At 45.5% G+C, this 22,134-nt stretch overlaps 1 protein-coding gene across 3 annotated transcripts in view; it reads right to left on the bottom strand.

Annotated features, from left to right (window-relative positions):
• The window catches only part of LOC124555774 (endothelin-converting enzyme homolog), a 400,218-nt gene that overhangs the window by 137,593 nt on the left and 240,491 nt on the right, over nucleotides 1–22,134 (bottom strand). For all 3 annotated transcript variants that reach the window (XM_047129822.1, XM_047129823.1, XM_047129824.1), the window contains exon 4: nucleotides 6,515–6,724. In XM_047129822.1, the coding sequence (XP_046985778.1) occupies nucleotides 6,515–6,724 (210 nt within the window). The remainder of the gene's footprint in view (nucleotides 1–6,514; nucleotides 6,725–22,134) is intronic.

The following is a 22,134-nucleotide window of genomic DNA, read 5'->3' as shown; positions in this document are numbered from 1 at the left end:
ACAGGCACACATCTTAATATTGGTGAGTAAGCAACTGATACTTATGCTTTATTCGTGGATGCACGGTAAGTGTACAGTTCGATTTTCGCTTAGGCACAAAAGTTTGAATCCTTATTTTAGATTTAAACACCTAGCAGTTGGTAAGACAAACCGATACGAAACATTTGATTTTACTTAGTTAACAATCCGATTACGTGTTGGATTCGTATCTCCGTCACAGAACTTCACATCATGCACTTCATCTTTAAATGCATGCACACTTTGTTACTTCAGAATAGAGGTATATCAGACATCTTTCGTGGTTAGTTAACAGGGAAGAAAGGGTCTTGATAAAAGTCCCGGTTTATTACAAAAACTGTCGTCTTTTATTTTCACGTTTAGATTTGGTTACTGGTATTAGCAAAAATTTCGGTAATTCATGACTCTTCATGGCTAATCATCAATATAATACGATTAGATTAGATTACATTAGATTAATTCCTTTTTCATGAATCACGAATGCGATATTTCGTAATGAAGTGGAACGTGTCATTTTAATGAAAGATTTCTTTACATACCATGATTCAATTTCTTTACAATTGTTTACTCTCTTTCTCTCTCATTCTTTTTGATTTTTATCCCTCTCTCTCTCTCTCTTTCTCTCTCTCTGTCACACACACACACACACACACACACACACACACACATTCTTTTTTTTTTTTTTATTTGGTTGTTGCGCTCGACTATCGGCGAGGCATGAAAACGTCTGTGAATGAGTTTCTTAGTTTTGAGTACACTTACGAATGAAATATAAAAACAACTATGAGAGTTACTGATTTATGATGTTTGGTTTGCAGTCAGTTCTGAGTATTATTAGTAACTACGCTCCAGTCCCTAAACCTAGTTACAGAAATGCGAATCAGACGCATTACGTATTCCAGGCCGTTGCAGCCGCGACTTGGAGACACCAGCTATGGTCACTTCCCAGCCCGCTGTAAGATCACATCGGTTCGTCTTCATCCTGCTGGAATTGTAACTGAGATTTGGCAACAATGCAATGTATGTTTGGCAACTCTGTGATTGACGAGTTACTTCCTGGTGTGCACGGAATTAAGCCTCAAAGTTCACATGATCTTACCTGTCATTTCCATTGAATAATCTGAGTTATTATCGCTTGAGGTGTAACAAAAGATTACAAATTTACGGTTTTCAGCCCAGGAAAGTCGTTGCAGGTGGAAATCACAACTAATCTCGTCCTTCAAATAGCGGTTTACGAGTTCTAGCCATTATTGGTCTCGTAAGAGGAAGCAAAGAGAGATACTTATTTGCCAGCTCTGTGGTAACGTGCTGTCCTCTGAAAAAACGTCTGTTATGGTCCACAGTCCGTCTCACTGAGTGTAGCGTTTTTATCCCTTCTGTGAAAGAGCTGCAAGCAGTCAGATCAAACATCACTAATGAAAATTCAGAAAAATACTTTCGGCTCATGGTGAAAAACTTACAATGCTGCACAACAGGTAACGCCTCTTTCCGCTGCTGACAAGCAAATTTTGGGTTTCTAGGAATACATAACTTTATTTATGAAATGCCACATTTGCATACATCTTGAGTATGACACAGCATACCAATTAAACACAGACCCAATCAAGATCCAGGTGAGTAGTATTTTACCAATTCGTGACGATAGAGGCACGCTTGTGTTCGTATACTCAGTTTTATTAAAACAGACTTTCGTCGTAAGTTTATCGTGGGTAGTTTTATTTCATTTTTTATACTATAGTTCACAATTTTCGTAAGGTTTCCTTTAACGTTCTTAAAACAATAGTAAACATGAGAGAGAAATTAATCATCAACGATATATGCGAAATCTCTATCTATAACAGTCTGAAAATGCACATGCTGTTTATTGATTACATGCATGTAGAAAACTTGTTCTGAGTTAAAGCTCTGAAACAAGGTTTGAAGAAGAATAAAATGCCACTACCAGACGACAGCTAATGTAGAAAATACTTTTCCGACGTATTTTGGCACGATGCGCTCTACCCATACATAATACAAAAGTTTCGAAATGCGTCTACTGTCTGTTAAACCTGAAATGAACAAAATGTTACAGAATTTAGCCCTTCTTCCACATACGACTATTTTGGTTTGAGAAGTGAATTGAATTATGTTACAAGTTCCATTAGACTGATTACTTTAGCAGACAGCAGGACTGCGTTTTAAAAAATATAGCAGTGAATGTACTCGAACTCGCGACATCTTAACTACCAGGCGCGATACTTACCATTACGCTACTACCTGACACGCTGCTGTAACAGCTCCAGAAGTCAACAAGAATTCTTCCAGAAGTTCTGCATTCCACAGCACTGTGGGATAATGCATATGGCCAAGTCAATACTCATGAGAGACAAACAGTTATACCTCTTCCTTTGCACTGCACGATGTTTTCAACCAACAGAGAGCACAATAGAGTAGCTCAAGTGGAAAGGAACACTTCCATTTAAATTTCTGCATCCTACACTGTTGGAAGTTCTGTGTTGTTGGCAGTTACGTGATTTTATTTTGGTGATTACAAAATAAAGTTGAATGTATGCACTGGGTAGCCGAGGCAGCTAGTTCGTGGTGATTTGGTCAAGCAAGTAAATGAATTTACTGAACATGCAGCAAATTGATACAGGGAGCCTGTGTGTCAGAATTCTCAGCCAGTGTAGCACAATGGCGTTACGATAGAAAAATGAGCCACTGAGAAGAGGATTTGGTGGTCTGTTCGGCTGATGATAGGTTCATGTATCTACGGTGTGAGTTCGGTTCCAACTTCGGTCAGTGATTTTAGATAAGGAGAGACAGATTCCATTCTCTTCTGGCTACACCAAGTGAAGAAGATATAATGGCATTGTGGTCTGAAATTCACATTAAAAATGATATTCCTTCTCTGCCAAGTAGACGTTAGGTTGAGCCACAATAAAGTCTGGAGTGGCGACATGTAGGAACTCTATCACCAGTAACCTTTCTTATACTAGTTACTTATTTCTAGTGACAAAACAAACGCTATGTAGGCTCACAGGACACTTATTCCATTTTCTGTCTGAGCTTCTGTATGTCGATAAAATTGGTTCTGAACTGGGAACGCAACTCAGACCGCCCTTAACGCGGAATTTGGTCCCTTCGTGACAATACAGTTTGGCTAGAATTTGTTGTTTGTTCAATGCTGCAGATTCGTCAACATCTCCACATATTGCACGTGAATGGGTTCGAATCCTGGTCCGGCACTAAAGATTTCATTATGTATTATCAAGCTTTACCATGAGAACACCTTTCTGCTGGTGAATAATAATTTCGATGTTTAATGTATTTTCATTCGTTGTCAACACAAACGATATATGACGTTTTTGACTCCCAGTGAGACACAGAACTATTTGCGAGATCACTGTAAGTTCAAGGATGTTATTCCGAGATGCTGGTGGAGAAAAATTCGGTAGCTCACGTCTCTTTATGTGTAGTCAACAACGATGTATGTGGAGCTCTATTCCCAGTCAGCACTGAACTCTTCGTCATATTGTTTCTCGTTCAAACATGCTCACATGCCGCTGCTGGTGCAACAAACCCATATTTAACGTTCGTTTTCTCTAGAATATAACAGCGATAGGTGCCGGGTTGGAGTCCTGGGAAGGAAAAAATTAATGTTTCGTCTCGTCATTTCAGTTAAAAAATCTAGCTACTGACGAGAAAAGGCGATATGTCACAGTTGATTGTGCTTCGATATCTATCTTATTAGGTTCTGGGTTCGAATCCCTGTCCTACACAAAGTTTTACCTCACGGCGATTCAAGTAAGCTACTTGTTAAGAAGCAATATTTAACATCTCTCGTAGTTCGTTAACAGGGACAATAGGTGCTGGGTAGGAATTCGCGTCCGTTAAAAATGTTTGCGTTATGTAATTTAAAGTTGGTATTTGCTAATTAATACTGTCTAAAGTCGAGGTATATCAGTCTCTGTATGCCTAATCAGGAATGACTGTTAGTTTCCGTCATTCACGAAATCTTTGCTTAGTCTGCATGACCTGGGTTTGAATCCATGTGCAGAACGAGACGGTTCGTCGTGTCATTTGAAGTTCATACACATTCTCAACTAGCTGCTCGTGAATAACTTAAATTTTTAATCTCACTTTGCGTTAAATAATAAGTACGATACGTTACTTTGAAGAGGATATCATGAATACAACGAACTTATTACGTGCATTACCTATCTGACCTAATAATGAGAGTGGTAACATTTCAGGTATGTCATTTATTATAATAAATGTGAGCTTACAAGCCTTAAGGACAGTCTTATCTGTGATAAGGTGTTCCCTGATATTTGTAGTATCGTAGTATTACTTTACATCTTGAGTTATTGCGATACAGAGTAGTGTTTTCTAGTGGTGACTTGTTGGAACCATTTTCAATAGGTAAACCACTGTACCAAGGAGCGATTAGAGGACGTGCTAGACAGCTGCGTTATGTGGGTTGCATGCGAATCAGGCGAAATGCAATTTAGGTCGTTCTGATACTTTTGAGCATGACTTTACAATGGTTTTGAACTTTGTCCACTGATCCTCAACACTATCTGTATTTGATATAAAACTTTTGTGTTGAGCCGTCCAGTACTCTGAAATCTGCTTTTTGTCACTTTTGCTAAACAGATAAATCTTCCTACCTTTTTCAATATTTCAGTCAATGCCAATCCGATAGCTGCTTGCATAAGGATCACAAGTAAGCAACGCGTTATTGACTTGCCCAGTTTAACCTCTTTCTCTTAAATAAATCATCCAGTTTTTTTGAAATTGTAATCATTTGTTTGTCTGTACAAGTACACCACATCTACCGATTTCTGTCCAATTCGGGTAATTCCTTCGTGGTGAGTCCTCTTTTTATGTCCTTGCGTGTACGCACAATAAGAAAACCCTCGGTACTTGCTATCCTTCCTTGTGTTGCAATTTTAATGGCCAGCAGTGTATTTAGCATTCACATTGCTAAAGAGAATTGATCTACACTCCTGGAAATGGAAAAAAGAACACATTGACACCGGTGTGTCAGACCCACCATACTTGCTCCGGACACTGCGAGAGGGCTGTACAAGCAATGATCACACGCACGGCACAGCGGACACACCAGGAACCGCGGTGTTGGCCGTCGAATGGCGCTAGCTGCGCAGCATTTGTGCACCGCCGCCGTCAGTGTCAGCCAGTTTGCCGTGGCATACGGAGCTCCATCGCAGTCTTTAACACTGGTAGCATGCCGCGACAGCGTGGACGTGAACCATATGTGCAGTTGACGGACTTTGAGCGAGGGCGTATAGTGGGCATGCGGGAGGCCGGGTGGACGTACCGTCGAATTGCTCAACACGTGGGGCGTGAGGTCTCCACAGTACATCGATGTTGTCGCCAGTGGTCGGCGGAAGGTGCACGTGCCCGTCGACCTGGGACCGGACCGCAGCGACGCACGGATGCACGCCAAGACCGTAGGATCCTACGCAGTGCCGTAGGGGACCGCACCGCCACTTCCCAGCAAATTAGGGACACTGTTGCTCCTGGGGTATCGGCGAGGACCATTCGCAACCGTCTCCAGGAAGCTGGGCTACGGTCCCGCACACCGTTAGGCCGTCTTCCGCTCACGCCCCAACATCGTGCAGCCCGCCTCCAGTAGTGTCGCGACAGGCGTGAATGGAGGGACGAATGGAGACGTGTCGTCTTCAGCGATGAGAGTCGCTTCTGCCTTGGTGCCAATGATGGTCGTATGCGTGTTTGGCGCCGTGCAGGTGAGCGCCACAATCAGGACTGCTTACGACCGAGGCACACAGGGCCAACACCCGGCACCGTGGTGTGGGGAGCGATCTCCTACACTGGCCGTACACCACTGGTGATCGTCGAGGGAACACTGAATAGTGCAGGGTACATCCAAACCGTCATCGAACCCATCGTTCTACCATTCCTAGACCGGCAAGGGACCTTGCTGTTCCAACAGGACAATGCACGTCCGCATGTATCCCGTGCCACCCAACGTGCTCTAGAAGGTGTAAGTCAACTACCCTGGCCAGCAAGATCTCCGGATCTGTCCCCCATTGAGCATGTTTGGGACTGGATGAAGCGTCGTCTCACGCGGTCTGCACGTCCAGCACGAACGCTGGTCCAACTGAGGCGCCAGGTGGAAATGGCATGGCAAGCCGTTCCACAGGACTACATCCAGCATCTCTACGATCGTCTCCATGGGAGAATAGCAGCCTGCATTGCTGCGAAAGGTGGATATACACTGTACTAGTGCCGACATTGTGCATGCTCTGTTGCCTGTGTCTATGTGCCTGTGGTTCTGTCAGTGTGATCATGTGGTGTATCTGACCCCAGGAATGTGTCAATAAAGTTTCCCCTTCCTGGGACAATGAATTCACGGTGTTCATATTTCAATTTCCAGGAGTGTATAACGTTTTAAAGATTTAAAAATGTTGATGTTTCAAACTATGCACTTGTAATAAAGCTGGTTAGAATTTTTTGGTTGATAGCTTACCTAGTACGTTCTTGATGACGAGCTGGTTCTGCTGCTCGAGCTTGACGAAGGTGCCCCACATGGACTTGCTGTCGGGGATGGGGTTGGCGCGCACCCAACCGCCGCACGCGTACTGGTAGAAGTCGGTACACGGGTCCGCCGTCTCGTCCATCAGGCTCAGCACCGACGCCGCCGCCGTCACGCACGACATGGTCACGCAGTACGCTTCCTCTGTCAACAATCGGAAAACACTGAGTTTCTCCATTCGCTGGAGTGGCAACATTTGAGAGCTGTAAATTACTTAATATCGTTAAGTTTGAGATTACATCTGTGCACTAATGGACAACACATTTTAACGCCGCAAGGTAATCATCGTAAAGGCATAGAACTACCGCTATATGTGAATAGTAACACTGTAAATAATTAATTAAATATTCAGACTAATACAGGTGCATCAGTACATAAATAACTGCCTTTGTAACGATACTGCCGGCCGGTGTGGCCGTGCGGTTAAAGGCGCTTCAGTCTGGAACCGCGTGACCGCTACGGTTGCAGGTTCGAATCCTGCCTCGGGCATGGATGTGTGTGATGTCCTTAGGTTAGTTAGGTTTGATTAGTTCTAAGTTCTAGGCGACTGATGACCTCAGAAGTTAAGTCGCATAGTGCTCAGAACCATTTGAACCATTTTGTAACGATTCTCGGAGCTGCAATAAATCTTTTTCACTCCAAAGTATTAATTTAGAGTGGCGTTTCATAAGATTTCGAAACTAATAGCAACTTCTGGCGCATGTTGACGGCATGGAACGAGTCACAGTGGAGGACATGCAATTGTGGACAGTAGACTAGTGTTCCGGCTTTGCCGTTACGTGGTACATAGTAGGCTATGGTTCGAATGGCTCTGAGCACTATGCGACTTAACTTCTAAGGTCATCAGTCGCCTAGAACTTAGAACTAATTAAACCTAACTAACCTAAGGACATCACACACATCCATGCCCGAGCCAGGATTCGAACCTGCGACCGTTGCGGTCGCTCGGCTCCAGACTGTAGCGCCCAGAACCGCACGGCCACTCCGGCCGGCTACATAGTAGGGTGTGGTACTTTTGTCCTGCATAAAATGAGGCATAAAGTCGGTGTGACCGAGCAGGAAATATGTGTCATTGCCCTATGGTGCACTGGAGCTCATCCTCCAAAGAAAGGGTCGGAGTTCATAGGAGCATAAGTGGTAGTAGTAGTAGTTGTAGTAGTAGTAGTAGTAGTAATAGCAGTAAGTGTTGTTGTTGATCTTCATTTCTCATGCACAGATAGACAGAACCTCATACTAAATAAACTATATAATGAATTTCATCAATTAGAGAAATAAATTAATGAAATTGATAAATTTTCAAAAATATGTTCCAAAATGAACGGTAACCTGAAAGTGTGTGGGACGTAGTGCCTTGAATCGTACCTATATAAGTCGGACGACAGCTGTTAGCTTCATACAGACGATGTGTCACAACTTTTGTAACTTATGTGCATTCCGATCCAGCAGCAGTTCAAAAATAGTGACGGCTGTGGCCGAAACGTGTTAGCATCTTACTCACTATGAAATCTTAACAAGGGAAACTCCTCATCGCTTCCCCCTCAGATTTAGTGATAAGATGGTCCAGTGGATAGCCCGTCAAATCCTGAACACAGATCAAGCATGAAAACAGGAAGAAGGTGTATTGTGTATTATGATAAAAAAGAAGCAAAATAGAAACAGTGTACGGTCGAAGGTCAAGGAGAGCAACATCGAAAGATCGTCAATAACAGCGGCGTCCTGGGTGTGTGGTCAAGGTGTTGGGTTACGAAGCACAAGATCCGTGTTCACATCACCCTCGTGCACCCATTTTGTTTTTAATCACAAAACTACAAACTGACCCTGTGATCACTGACGTATCTGTTTGCTTATTCAAAGTTGTGTCTGTGTCGTCGTATAACCTCCGTTTGCAACAGCGGGAGTGACGAAGGAACCTCCAGACGTACATATCTCCTATTTGTTCTATACAAGTATCACATGTTACGACTCTTGCGTTCCGTTTTGCAAGTTTGACTCTTGAAGTCCTTTGTTGTAACAGTTCACACCCGCTTATTTCTTGTTTTCATTTCTGTGAGAGGTCTATGCATCACCTCGCTTGCTCTCACTATTTATCGCATTTACTTGCGACAGTAGTGTATTTTTACCACATGACTCATATTTTGTAACCAATGTGCAGTACCACAATTGCCAAGACTACAGAAGGAGAACAGACACGCCAATGACCGGACGGAAAGTTCATAATTTTGTGGAGAAAACAAAATGGTGCAAAGGGAGATCTGAACACGGATTTCCCGTTTTATAGTCCAACATCGTGACCACACAACGACGACGTCGAAGGTCTTACAATGCACTCGGTGTTGCAGATCTTGAGCTTTGACCGCTCACCGTTTATATTTTGCTTCTTTTTTCCTGTTTTCGTGCCTGATCTGTGTTCAGTTTTTGACAAGCTATCCACTGAGCCATTTTACCGCTAAATGTGAGGGGTGTGCGCTGGGGAGTTTCCCTTGTATGTAGTCAAAACCATGTATTTGGAAATGAAACTATATTACGTTTTTTATCAATTATTGTTGATTTAATGTGTTTACTTATTAGTGTGAATGAAAGTGCGAATCCCAGGTAATACAATAAATGAATATTGTGCTGACTATTAACTGAGGAAAAGGTACTGTTGCAGACGTATTTGTACAGAGAGAGTGAATCATAAGCTCAGGGGAAACTTGTAAAGTGTAATTCGCCAGTTTATGGCATGAGGAAAGAAGAGACATTTTATGGTAATTCAGTTGTCTAAAGAGGCTTTTATTTTGATATTTGTGGATTTTATAAATTTGTTCTTTTAATAAACTGCTTACAAAAACTATTAAGTTGCGATTGGTCCAGTGTGAAAAAGCTGAATAGCGCGGGTTTACACTGACATATCATTAGCTGCAACGTTTTCCAGCCAAGGACAAGAGAACACATTCGCGCGCGTTTTGTGAGCTAAAGAATTGCTTTCTGGAGTCTACGTTCAGTTCGAAGCTCAGACACCATAACGATCGGACGAGTGTATCAGGAGCTCTGAGTATATGTAATAATTTTGAGTAATTAGCGTTTAAATTGACCGTTGAGTGCCATGAAGTAATCGCGGGCAGTAATAAAGACGAAGGCGCGAAATTCTGGCTTTAATATGTGAGCTGTGGCTTTTGAACTAACTAAATTCCGCGTGGAGCATTGTGCAAGTTAGGACCGAGAACTACATGGTCAAATGGCTCGAGTTGCGAAATATTTGAGCGTGCATTCTGTTACAGACAATCCGTTCTGTAATTTTTCCGGTAACAGGTTCGGTAAATACTATAAGCTGGCTGAATAAGAGTGACCGTGATGGCGAAACTATAAGTTCTAATTTGCACGGATTTGGCGGTTTTTTGTACCAAAGAAGCGTGAATATAGTTCAAATTTCATTCGAAGACTTGACTTTTACTCAGTTGCTCAATTTATCTGATAAAGGAAAACTTGACGCGCCCTTTAGAATCGTGTGACGCTACTAGTTCTACTACAGCTTCTCCAGTAGGGAAACACTATTCGTCTCCTAACAGGACAAGCGCGTGGATTGGACTGCAGAAGAAGGTATAACCGAAGGTTGAGTGGACATTTTCTGTGGGACGAACACATATCCGCGTCGTTGCAAGCAGGCCAAAGTCATGATACGAAAAACACCTGCAAAACATCGCAGAACCATCTCCAGCCTAAACTGCATCCCCCATTCACTGTGGGCTCAACTCCTCATTAGGCCGTCGATGCATTCGACGCCCTGCATCAATTGAAAATCGGCAAAACCGCAACTCATGGGGCCACACTACATGGCTCCAGTCAACTATTGTCTACTTTCTGCGTTGTTTTGCCCAATGAAGACGCGCACGTTTATGTGCTGCTATAAGCAATGACATATTGCGAGGTACGCTACAAGAAATATGCATTGCATACAATCCCTTCGCAACGATCGCTTGGAAACTGGTTGAGATAGTCCTGCATTCAATTACAGTTGCAATTCTGCTCGGGTTTAAAACCGACTGCCATTGAGAAGGCGTGGCACTTTACTCCAGTCCCTGCCGGTTGGGATCCTTTTACGCCCACTGTTCTTACGCCGTGGTACAGGGCTGCGAGTGGTACACCAGTCCTAGACTCGCTGGACAGTCCTCATTGGTATAACAACTAGTCAAGTAAATCATTAAACTTGTGTCTACAGGTACGCCCGAAGTCGGCAGTTTTCTGCCATTCCGTGACGTCTCCACGTCGATTCATCTTACTGTGCTAATCCCATACAACCGACTGGCAAGTACTTCACTGCCATGACTTTAATCAGTGACGGACGGTCACACGACCGCATGGCACTATTCATACCTATCTACAGCGTTCCAAAGCGACGAGTGCGCTCTTTTAAAGGCATGACTAACATTTCTTTACTGCTCACGAGGAGAACACAGCAAGTGCTATGACCCGATTTCTCAGAAACTTCGCTCAGTGGAAGAGGGGTCCAAATAAGCGAACACGTGTCTCGGCTTATCCGACTGTTTCTGAGAAAACGACCGTCAAAGTTTTCGACGTAATGTAGATGTCCTTTAACGCGTGACAAGCCTAGCCCAACTAGTGGCACAGTGGCTACCGTCGCAGCCTCTCACTTTTGCATCCCGTGTCCGAAACCCGATTATTGCTCTTATTTATTTCATTTATTTATTTTTTTCATTTACCTACCCATCGCTATAGAGGATTACTACGCAGATGTTTTCCAATGTATACTGAAATAGCGTTGTCCTTAGGTGAATGGAAAAATTATTTGAAATTGTTCTCAATGAAATTCCTGTTCGTAATCAATAGCAAACGCCAGTTTTCGGAAATGTTGTCTGTTATTCTTGGTCTGCCCCGAAACTATTGCCAAAGTGGTAAATCTTGAGCAGTGATGACGAGGATTCTTTCCCGAGTGTGGTAAACCCAAGAAATGTCGGTGTTGCAAACCTGCCTTGGCGCGATGCTTGTGGTGTTCGGAATTTTAATTATCGGTGTCATCCAAGGGATTGCGCCAGATCTTCTTGAAGAAAATACGTAAGAATGAAATATAAGAATTGATATAAAAACTAAAAATTAAAATATGAGAATTTAAAAAGATTGTAAGCCCTGAATATACCATACACACATATACATTCAATAATGAATGAATGATACATATTGTGAAACCCAGTTATAATTTTACAATTAAGTTAACTCTCTTGTATCTCCTAACTTGATAAGAAACATTCGTATAGTAGATAAATGAAAATAAAATAAAAACAATATTCGGATTTCGAACATGAGACGCAAAAGTGAAAGGCTGCGACGCTATTCACTATGTGAGCTTCTCGTGCGCTGAAATGCATCTGAATTACGTCGAAAACCTTCGCGGTGGTTTTTTCAGCAGCAGTCGAGTATCCGCGCATAAACCGAAAAACGTATTCGCATATTTAGACCCCTCTTCCACTGAGCGAAGTTTCTGAGAAATCGTGTTATGGCACTTACAGTATTCACCTCGTGAGCGTAACTTGGCATACTATGGCGTCTGTACTGCATTCTAATGTGAATGGGGTGAAGACAACATACGAAGGAGCTGAAAATCTCGGCGCAGGGAACACTTACGTCTGTGCCTCTCTGAAACGCTCTATATCGAGAGAACAGTGGTTCAAATTCGAATCCTGTTTTAGATATACCATGGTTTCCGTTAATAGCTTATGATGCGGGAAGAAGCGGTTACTTTGAAACGGAGTAAAATCCATTTCTTTCCACATTTCAGAGAGAATTATATCCAATGACTAGGGGTTGCTGTGGCCGAGCGGTTCTAGGCGCTTCAGTCCGGAACCGCACTGCTGTTACGGTCGCAGGTTAGAATCCTCCCTCGGGCATGGATGTGTGTGTTAGGTTAGTTAGGTTTAAGTAGTTCTAAGTCTAGGGAACTGATGACCTCAGATGCTAAGTCCCATACTGCTTAGAGCCATTTGAACCATTTAAACTAGGGGTTACAGCCCACATAGTAAACACGACCACAGAGGGAAGAAGGCTAAAGATGGAATTTCTCATAGAGCGCTTAGGAAACGAAGCGTTCTAGGCGCTTGCAAAATGGCGCTGGCTAACTCCTTCTTCAGGAAGGACAGTCAGAGCGGTACGCATTACTAAGGCCCATATAGCTAACGACAATCGGTTGTAGAATTATAGAACGTTTATATGTATCGCACATTATAACGTTTTGGAAACGACTTATCCTGTAGAAACCACCATGGATTTCGCTATACTACACTAGTGCGCAAAACGTACGGACGAAAGTAACTTCCACATAATGTGCCACTGTCAACTAACATACCTCGTTCAAACGCTGACCATACATAGCAGTAACTGTTATAGTATAGTACAGTACAGAAGGTATATGAAATAAATACGCAATGGGACGAACAGAAATGACATGCTTATTCAAAGAAAATAATTACTGAAGTCACCGTGATTTATGAAGGTCCTCTGGACATTACAAAAGGTTGTACACGATTCTTAATAGGATGTGTGATCATCACGGACGACAGTGCGTGCTCTGCAACGTGCTCCCATGCTGGCCACAAGTTTAATAAGGAGTTCTTGCGGTAGGGTGTTCCATTCCTGCACCAGCGCGGCTGACAACTGCTGGGTGCCAGGACGAGATTTTCACTCTGCAGCGGAGTGTGCGCTGATATGAAACTTCCTGGCAGATTGAAACTGTTCGCCGGACCGAGACTCGAACTCGGGACATTTGCCTTTCTCGGGCAAGTGCTCTACCAACTGAGCTATCCAAGCATTACTCACGAGCCGTCCTCACAGCTTCAATTCTGCCAGTATCTCGTCTCCTACCTTACAAACTTCACAGAAGCTCTTCTGCGAATCTTGCAGAACTAGCACTCCTTGAAGAAAGGATATTGCAGAGACATGGCTTAGCCACAGCCTGGGGGACGTTTCCAGAATGAGATTTTCACTCTGCAGCGGAGTGTGCGCTGATATGAAACTTCCTGGCAGATTAAAACTGTGTGCCGGACCGAGACTCGAACTCGGGACCTTTGCCTTTCGCGGGAAAGTGCTCTACCAACTAAGCTACCCAAGCACGACTCACGACCCGGCCTCACAGCTTCAATTCTGCCAGTACCTTGTCTCCTACCTTCCGAACTTCCCAGAAGCCCTTCTGCGAACACAGTTTTAATCTGCCAGGAAGTTTCAACTGCTGGGTGGTCATTTGTGCGTGTGGATGTGCTGCAATCCGTCTCCCCAACGCACCGCATAGTGCGCGATCAGATTTAAATCATGGAAACGGATAGGCCAGTTCCAAGAGCTCCTCCACCTTCGTAGTTTGATGGGGTCGCATAGTGTCATCCATAAAAATGAATGCACTCCAGAAAAGACGCACATCTGGAATAAAGTTGATCGGTGATTGAACCGTGATCAAAGATTCAAAGAAAAGTTGTTACGGCCATGCATCATTATGCCTCCTCACACCATAACACCTGGACCACCAAAATTATGTTCGACATGTTCCTAGATGCATTTAGGATTCCCAGCTCTCACCATATGAAGGTACGACAGTCTGGTCGTCAGGGAGAGAGACTACCCCGTTGCAGTTGACGTGCCACTGTTGAGTATAATATTGTATGCCTTGCAGTCCTGTTTAATGGGGTTCCAGTTGCAACCGCTGTTTGATGTTAGTCCCTTATTACCTGTTGCACAATGTAGCTGTAGTTGACCGTATTCGACCCCCTTCTCTCCTTCGGGGGCAGAGTCTGTGGTTCGGAACGCTTCTCATGCGCTTGAAACAGGGCTGTGTGCGATACCAAAGTCCTGGACTACGCTCGTCACACCTCATTGTTCTTCCAGTTTCCCGATGATTCTTCCTCGGATGAAGTCATCGAAATGTTGTCTCCGTACTATGTTATAATGAAGAATAGTACCATAGTGCACCGTAACTACTCGCTGACACACACTGTCTTTTCCCGTTCCTTCAACTGCCTCCTGTTGTGGGGATAGCCACATTTGGCGCTATAATCACGCTGACGTCACACCATGCTTTCTGTGCCCAACTGAGGGACCTCCGTCGACATGCTTCCGAACTTTCATTCATTTCCACCGAGATGTTAATATGTTTCTTTACTTTATATATCTTGTCCTTAAGAGCATTTATACACTCCTGGAAATGGAAAAAAGAACACATTGACACCGGTGTGTCAGACCCACCATACTTGCTCCGGACACTGCGAGAGGGCTGTACAAGCAATGATAACACGCACGGCACAGCGGACACACCAGGAACCGCGGTGTTGGCCGTCGAATGGCGCTAGCTGCGCAGCATTTGTGCACCGCCGCCGTCAGTGTCAGCCAGTTTGCCGTGGCATACGGAGCTCCATCGCAGTCTTTAACACTGGTAGCATGCCGCGACAGCGTGGACGTGAACCGTATGTGCAGTTGACGGACTTTGAGCGAGGGCGTATAGTGGGCATGCGGGAGGCCGGGTGGACGTACCGCCGAATTGCTCAACACGTGGGGCGTGAGGACTCCACAGTACATCGATGTTGTCGCCAGCGGTCGGCGGAAGGTGCACGTGCCCGTCGACCTGGGACCGGACTGCAGCGACGCACGGATGCACGCCAAGACCGTAGGATCCTACGCAGTGCCGTAGGGGACCGCACCGCCACTTCCCAGCAAATTAGGGACACTGTTGCTCCTGGGGCATCGGCGAGGACCATTCGCAACCGTCTCCATGAAGCTGGGCTACGGTCCCGCACACCGTTAGGCCGTCTTCCGCTCACGCCCCAACATCGTGCAGCCCGCCTCCAGTGGTGTCGCGACAGGCGTGAATGGAGGGACGAATGGAGACGTGTCGTCTTCAGCGATGAGAGTCGCTTCTGCCTTGGTGCCAATGATGGTCGTATGCGTGTTTGGCGCCGTGCAGGTGAGCGCCACAATCAGGACTGCATACGACCGAGGCACACAGGGCCAACACCCGGCATCATGGTGTGGGGAGCGATCTCCTACACTGGCCGTACACCACTGGTGATCGTCGAGGGGACACTGAATAGTGCACGGTACATCCAAACCGTCATCGAACCCATCGTTCTACCATTCCTAGACCGGCAAGGGAACTTGCCGTTCCAACAGGACAATGCACGTCCGCGTGTATCCCGTGCCACCCAACGTGCTCTAGAAGGTGTAAGTCAACTACCCTGGCCAGCAAGATCTCCGGATCTGTCCCCCATTGAGCATGTTTGGGACTGGATGAAGCGTCGTCTCACGCGGTCTGCACGTCCAGCACGAACGCTGGTCCAACTGAGGCGCCAGGTGGAAATGGCATGGCAAGCCGTTCCACAGGACAACATCCAGCATCTCTACGATCGTCTCCATGGGAGAATAGCAGCCTGCATTGCTGCGAAAGGTGGATATACACTGTACTAGTGCCGACATTGTGCATGCTCTGTTGCCTGTGTCTATGTGCCTGTGGTTCTGTCAGTGTGATCATGTGATGTATCTGACCCCAGGAATGTGTCAATAAAGTTTCCCCTTCCTGGGACAATGAATTCACGGTGTTCTTATTTCAATTTCCAGGAGTGTATGTGCTGTCTTATCATAGTACAGGTCGACAAGTATACAGAAGATATGGCTCAGGTTTTAGCTGAACACTTCTTTACTATTACTACGTCATCCAGACGAACTCCCGCTTTTCAGGTGTTCCGTAGGACTGCAGAGATAAGGAAGCTCAATTTCTTCTCGCATAATGAGGAAGTCTACAATCTTCCGTTCTCAGTGTGGGAACTGGAATCAGCTTTGTCTGCCGCCAGAGACACTGCTCCAGGACCTGATGAGATCCATTATACCATGCTTTGTCATCTGTGTCCCGAAGTGAAAGAACACATCCTCTCTTGTTTCAATCAAATCTTTTTTGATGGACAGTGCCCCACGACTTGAAAGGAGGCAATATTAATTCCATTCTGGAAACCAGGCAAGGACCATAGCGCCCCTAACAGTTATCGAAGTGTCGCCCTTACCAGTTGTATGGGTGGGACTCTCGAACGCATGGTCAACCGCCGCCTCGTCTGGCTGCTCGATTCCCGAGAACACCTGACCCGCTCCCAGTGCCGTTTCAGGCGCAACCGTTCCACCCTTGACAACTTAATTCTACTGGAGACAGCAATACAGGAGTCCTTCTTACGCCGAAACCATTTGGTTTGTTTGTTTCTTGCCCTCTATAAAAGCATATGACACTACTTGGAGGTACAACATACTTCGCCAACTTCATGAATGCGGACTATGTGGACGCCTGCCGCTTCGTATCCAATCCTTTCTCGAGGACCGGCGTTTTCACTATCGCATTGGCGATGCCATGTCTCATTGCTATGTTCAGGAGAATGGGGTGCCCCAGGGCAGTGTCCTCAATGTCACATTGTTTGCCATCGCTATCAATGTCATTTCCTCCGCAGTCAGGAGCCCAGTCCAATTCTCTTTGTTTGTGAATAACTTTGCAATCTTCTACTCTTCCTCTGACCATTAAGAGGCTGGAAACCTGTACCCGGACAACTGCTTTTCGGTTCTCACCAGAGAAGACTGCATGTGTCAATTTTAACCGTGCTCGTCGGAGTTTTAACCAACGAGTGCTCACAATGGGGAACAAGATATTAGGTTTTCAAGACACTGTGCAATTTTTGGGTTTATTATTTTACTCGAAATTAACTTGGCTCCCACACCTGAAAGACCTACGAATTAAGGGCTTCCAGTCAGTGAATATTTTGAAACGCCTTGGCGGGAATACGTGGGGAGCTGACAGGTCCCGTCTCCTGCAGTTTTATAGGTCATTTGTTCGATGACGCTTGTAAGGTGGCAGATTTTAGCACCTTACATGATATTTATTCAGACAATAATATGACAAAAATGGTTCAAATGGCTCTGATCTCTATGGGACTTAACTTCTAAGGTCATCAGTCCCCTAGAACTTACAACTACTTAAACCTAACTAACCTAAGGACATCACACACATCCATGCCCGAGGCAGGATTCGAACCTGCGACCGTAGCGGTCGCGCGGATCCAGACTGTAGCGCCTAGAACCGCTCGGCCACTCCGGCCGGCAATATATGACAAATACCACGCGGATAGAGATAGCCATTTGACAGAACGATACTAATATCAACATATTAAGGTTAATACTGGTACGTAAGATTTTAGAACCGTGCATATTATCATTGGGAAGGTGGTTTGGACGGACACAGGAAAGAGTTGTTTGTGATGTCGAACAAGCGAGGTGGCCGGCAGCTGGCCGGTGCTTCACAAGGAGGCTGGTTTGTCGGTTAAGTGGCACTTGTGACCACAAGGGGTATTGGGGGAGCCTGAGACCTCACAGGTGAAAGAAGAGGAAGAGGGCGTACGTGCGTGACAGAGAGCGAATGTTTCGGCAAAGTTTGGTGGCAACAAGAACCGCGCGAAAATTCAGAGTCCTGACTGGCCAAAAAACGCGTATGGATACATGTACGAGGAACGGTATAGTTTGGCGGCAACAAGATAAGGACTCTGGTGTCGACGGTGGTGCGAGGCGGACGCTGAGGGTCTGCTCCGCAAGAGCTCTCACAGGGGAAAGGCGACATCACGCTGGTGCCAGGGACGACTGTCATAATCTACGTTCGAAATTATGGTGATATTAGAGCAAACAGCTGGCAGAGTAGGGCACTGTAACTGAAATTGCGTACGCGTTCCACTAGCTCTTTGATTGAGCTCTCTAATTCTGTGTCCGTCTAGGTGGAACTTCAGTAAAACCACTTGCGTGGCCAGTATTAACCTACGTAAGTTAGGGAAAGGGACGATTAGTGGTAGAGTCTCCATTGTGGCAATGGTAAGATAGTTAATTTAAGGAATTAATTTGATTGTAATGTTTTAGGTTAGGAATATTGCTCATCCTACTTTTAATGAATAAATGTACGATTTAATAACAGACCATAATCAAAGCTTTATCAATTATGTAGGTAGAAAACTACTGATAGAATAATAGTTTTATTAATAAAATATATTATCATATTAATTCGATGCAAACGATACTGGGGGAATATTCGCGCATTGAAACAGAGCTGAGGACAGGTAGCAGTAATGAAACATGAAGTTTCAAAGTCATTATACCCCTGTACGTTGCACACTTAGATTATGGCAGCGTGGTCTACGGATCGGCCCGTCCTTCTTACCTCAGGATGTTAGACGCTGTCCACAGTGAGGACATTCGGATATCAGCTGGAGCCTTTCGGACCAGCCCAGTTCCGAGTCTGTGTACAGAGGGGCTGGTGAACCACCACTCTCGATTCGGCCACGTATCCTTTTGGCTCGAAGGCCGCTGAAAATCTCAGCGTCACCTCAGTCATTGGCATTTAGTTCAGTGATCCAACCCACATTTGAATGACTGTTCAGGAATCCGATCCAAACGACCAAGCCATTTGGTATACGTGCTACAGACTGTCTCAAGGATCTGGATCTCTCAGACACCCAGGGATGGAACGCACTGCCGCCTTGGCGTCTTCAGAGGCCCAAAGTGATTTTAAGCTTGACACAGTACAAGAAAACTTGCACTCCAGAATTTGTTTCTACAATTTTGTTTTCGTTAATTTTAAGTATGTACCACAGTTTTATTGTTATTTATACAGATGGATCCCAGCAGGAAAATGCTCTCGGTTGTTCTGATGTTTTCCCTGATAGGGTTTTTAAAGTGCGTCTTACGGAACAATTTACAAATTATATTGCGGAGTTATATGGCATTCTGATGGCACCGGAGAGCGTTCACAGACATCACTGTACAAGGTTTCTTGTCTGTTCCGACTCTCTTAGATCACTGCAAGTACTTCACCAAATGCATCCAGTAGACCCGCTGATTCAGCTCATTCATGACTCCTTACAGTGGCTCCAACACCACGGCAAGGAGGTTATCTTTTGCTGGGTACCTGGCCACATTGGGATACAGGTCAACGACATGGCCGACAAAGACGCCAAGGAAGCATGTTGGGATAGTGCTGTCCATCAATGTCGCATCCCGTTTCCCGCCATCATCTCATTTTCTGACAGATGCATCATGTGTCAGTGTGAGACTGAATGGTTGCAGGTGACAGACAACAAACTGCGGTCGCTCAAATCGATCACAAAGGCTTGGAGGACTTCATGTCAGCCTCGCCGCTGGAAGTAGGTTTTGCTTACCAGACTGCGCATCGGGCATAGCCCTTTCACATACGGCTTCCTCCTCCGGCGGGAGTATCCACCATTCTGTGAAGTTTGTGGCGTGCCGCTCTCAGTTCAGCATATTGTGGCTACGTGTGTCCTGTATACTGATATTAGGGCAGCCCTCAGTCTCACTGGAAATCTGCCCAGCATCCTCGCAGATACCGATACCAATGTTACACGGGTGGTGAAATTTTGTGAACTGTCAGGCCTCATCCCTACATTAAAGGGGAAGGGCGGCAGTCTTTAAAACATCCGCATGTGGGGACAGCCTTCGTCCCCACCCATGAGACTTGCATGCTGACTTTACGTCAAGGCGCTGATGACCATGATGTCGAGAGCCCCCCTCAACCCAAATCATCTTCATGATCATCATCGACATGTATAATACGCCTAATGCTCTTTGTTCGAAAAATTTTAATGTTTATGAGCAACGGAATTTTTATGTCCGTATTATTGGATCTGACTGCGCTTTTGCATAGAATCTGACTGTGAGGAGAGTTATGTAGAGATTCTGCGATATGGACACCACACTGACATTCCCAAGTCTAGAAATGGTGTCTTCTTCGTCTGACGAAGTATGCTGCAAAGCATACAATAAAAACCAGTTCTTTGTTACCTTGATATGAGGTTTCACTTCACTAGAGTGCGTTGATCCTTTCTTGAGGTAGATATCTAGGTAAATGATTCATTCAGATACGACAGACCTACACTCATTCCTTTTGCATTATCATTTACACCCTGCGCAAAACTGTCAAAGGGTCACTATTTCGAAACACTGTAATTGTCTCCCATTGCTACGCATAAGTTCGAAATTTGGCTTAAGGTGCCCACAACCGTCCTCTGTAATGGTGAAAAAGCATGGCGCCCTGTGACGTCATCGTCGGCCCTGGCAATGTTTCAAGCAGTAAGTTGTCGAGGCAAGCGAGAAACAACGCCAGAGCTCAGAAGTTCGCGTGAGGTGCAAGATGGGTTAATGATATCACATTGGCATCAAATTTCACCACAGTTCTGCTCAACGCCACCATGGACGTGTCATGATGGGAAGGTCGTCACATCCTCTCTTACCAACATTTCACGCCTCCTTTTGAGGCCTCCGCGATGGAGGTCGGAACCCCGACGCCCAGCGTTGAATTCACTCGGCTTTCTTATGGGTGGCCGAGGAAAACATTTCAGACACACAACCGCTCAGAATCGACACGGAGAGGCCTCAGGAGGTTGTATAAAGGGCGTCAATGAAACCACTCCTTCCCTTGGGGCGCTGATTCCCACACATTTCGTGCTTGAAAACGAGATTTTCCAGAACGATTAGCAACGGAACGCCGTCTAACAACGTTCGACAGAGTTGAGACCCCGCACCCCGCTCCTGGGGCAAGATTGAATCCTTCTCTAAAAACATCGCGGGGCAGCGACAAATTGAACGTGATCTGTCCCCTTCGGAGTCTAGTGCTGCCATGTTGTTTGATTTGGTATACAGGATGGAACCACTGGCGACCGTTCAAAACCATTCGACGACATCTGAATCTGATCTGAACCAGCAAAGGGTGTTAATGCTTCTTTAGTACTCCTACTTCATGCCCTCTTGCAACATCATCAGGGTGGATGTGAGTGGGGATCCAATATTGAGACATGCATGAATAAAACGACAAAGGGTCCCTCTAAGACTCCCCAGTCCGGCAACACACACAGTGTCACCCGTGCACCGTTGTTGAGCACTTTTAAAACGTGTCGGTACAGACGCTTCGCCACCCATTCAGCTAAATGGCGCTCCAAAAAAAATGGCTCTGAGCACTATGGGACTTAACATCTATGGTCATCAGTCCCCTAGAGCTTAGAACTACTTAAACCTAACTAACCTAAGGACATCACACAACACCCAGTCATCACGAGGCAGAGAAAATCCCTGACCCGCCGGGAATCGCACCCCGGAACCCGGGCGCGGGAAACGAGAACGCTACCGCACGACCACGAGCTGCGGACTAGTGGCGCTCCAAAAAAATGGTTCAAATGGCTCTGAGCACTATGGGACTCAACTGCTGTGGTCATAAGTCCCCTAGAACTTAGAACTACTTAAACCTAACTAACCTAAGGACAGCACACAACACCCAGCCATCACGAGGCAGAGAAAATCCCTGACCCCGCCGGGAATCGAACCCGGGAACCCGGGCGTGGGAAGCGAGAACGCTACCGCACGACCACGAGATGCGGGCTAGTGTCGCTCCATCGCTGCTCTAGTGCCTGAGGGCTGGCAACCCCTTCGACGCCCCTTAGATTCCACGCGTTCACTCACGGCGTCCGGCACTAGTCTGTGCTCAGTTTTGCCCTCGACTCTCG

This window comes from Schistocerca americana, chromosome X, assembly GCF_021461395.2.
Source record: "Schistocerca americana isolate TAMUIC-IGC-003095 chromosome X, iqSchAmer2.1, whole genome shotgun sequence".
Lineage (NCBI taxonomy): Eukaryota > Metazoa > Arthropoda > Insecta > Orthoptera > Acrididae > Schistocerca > Schistocerca americana.
Note: the sequence above shows the minus strand (reverse complement) of the source record. Positions and strands in the feature narration are given on the sequence as shown.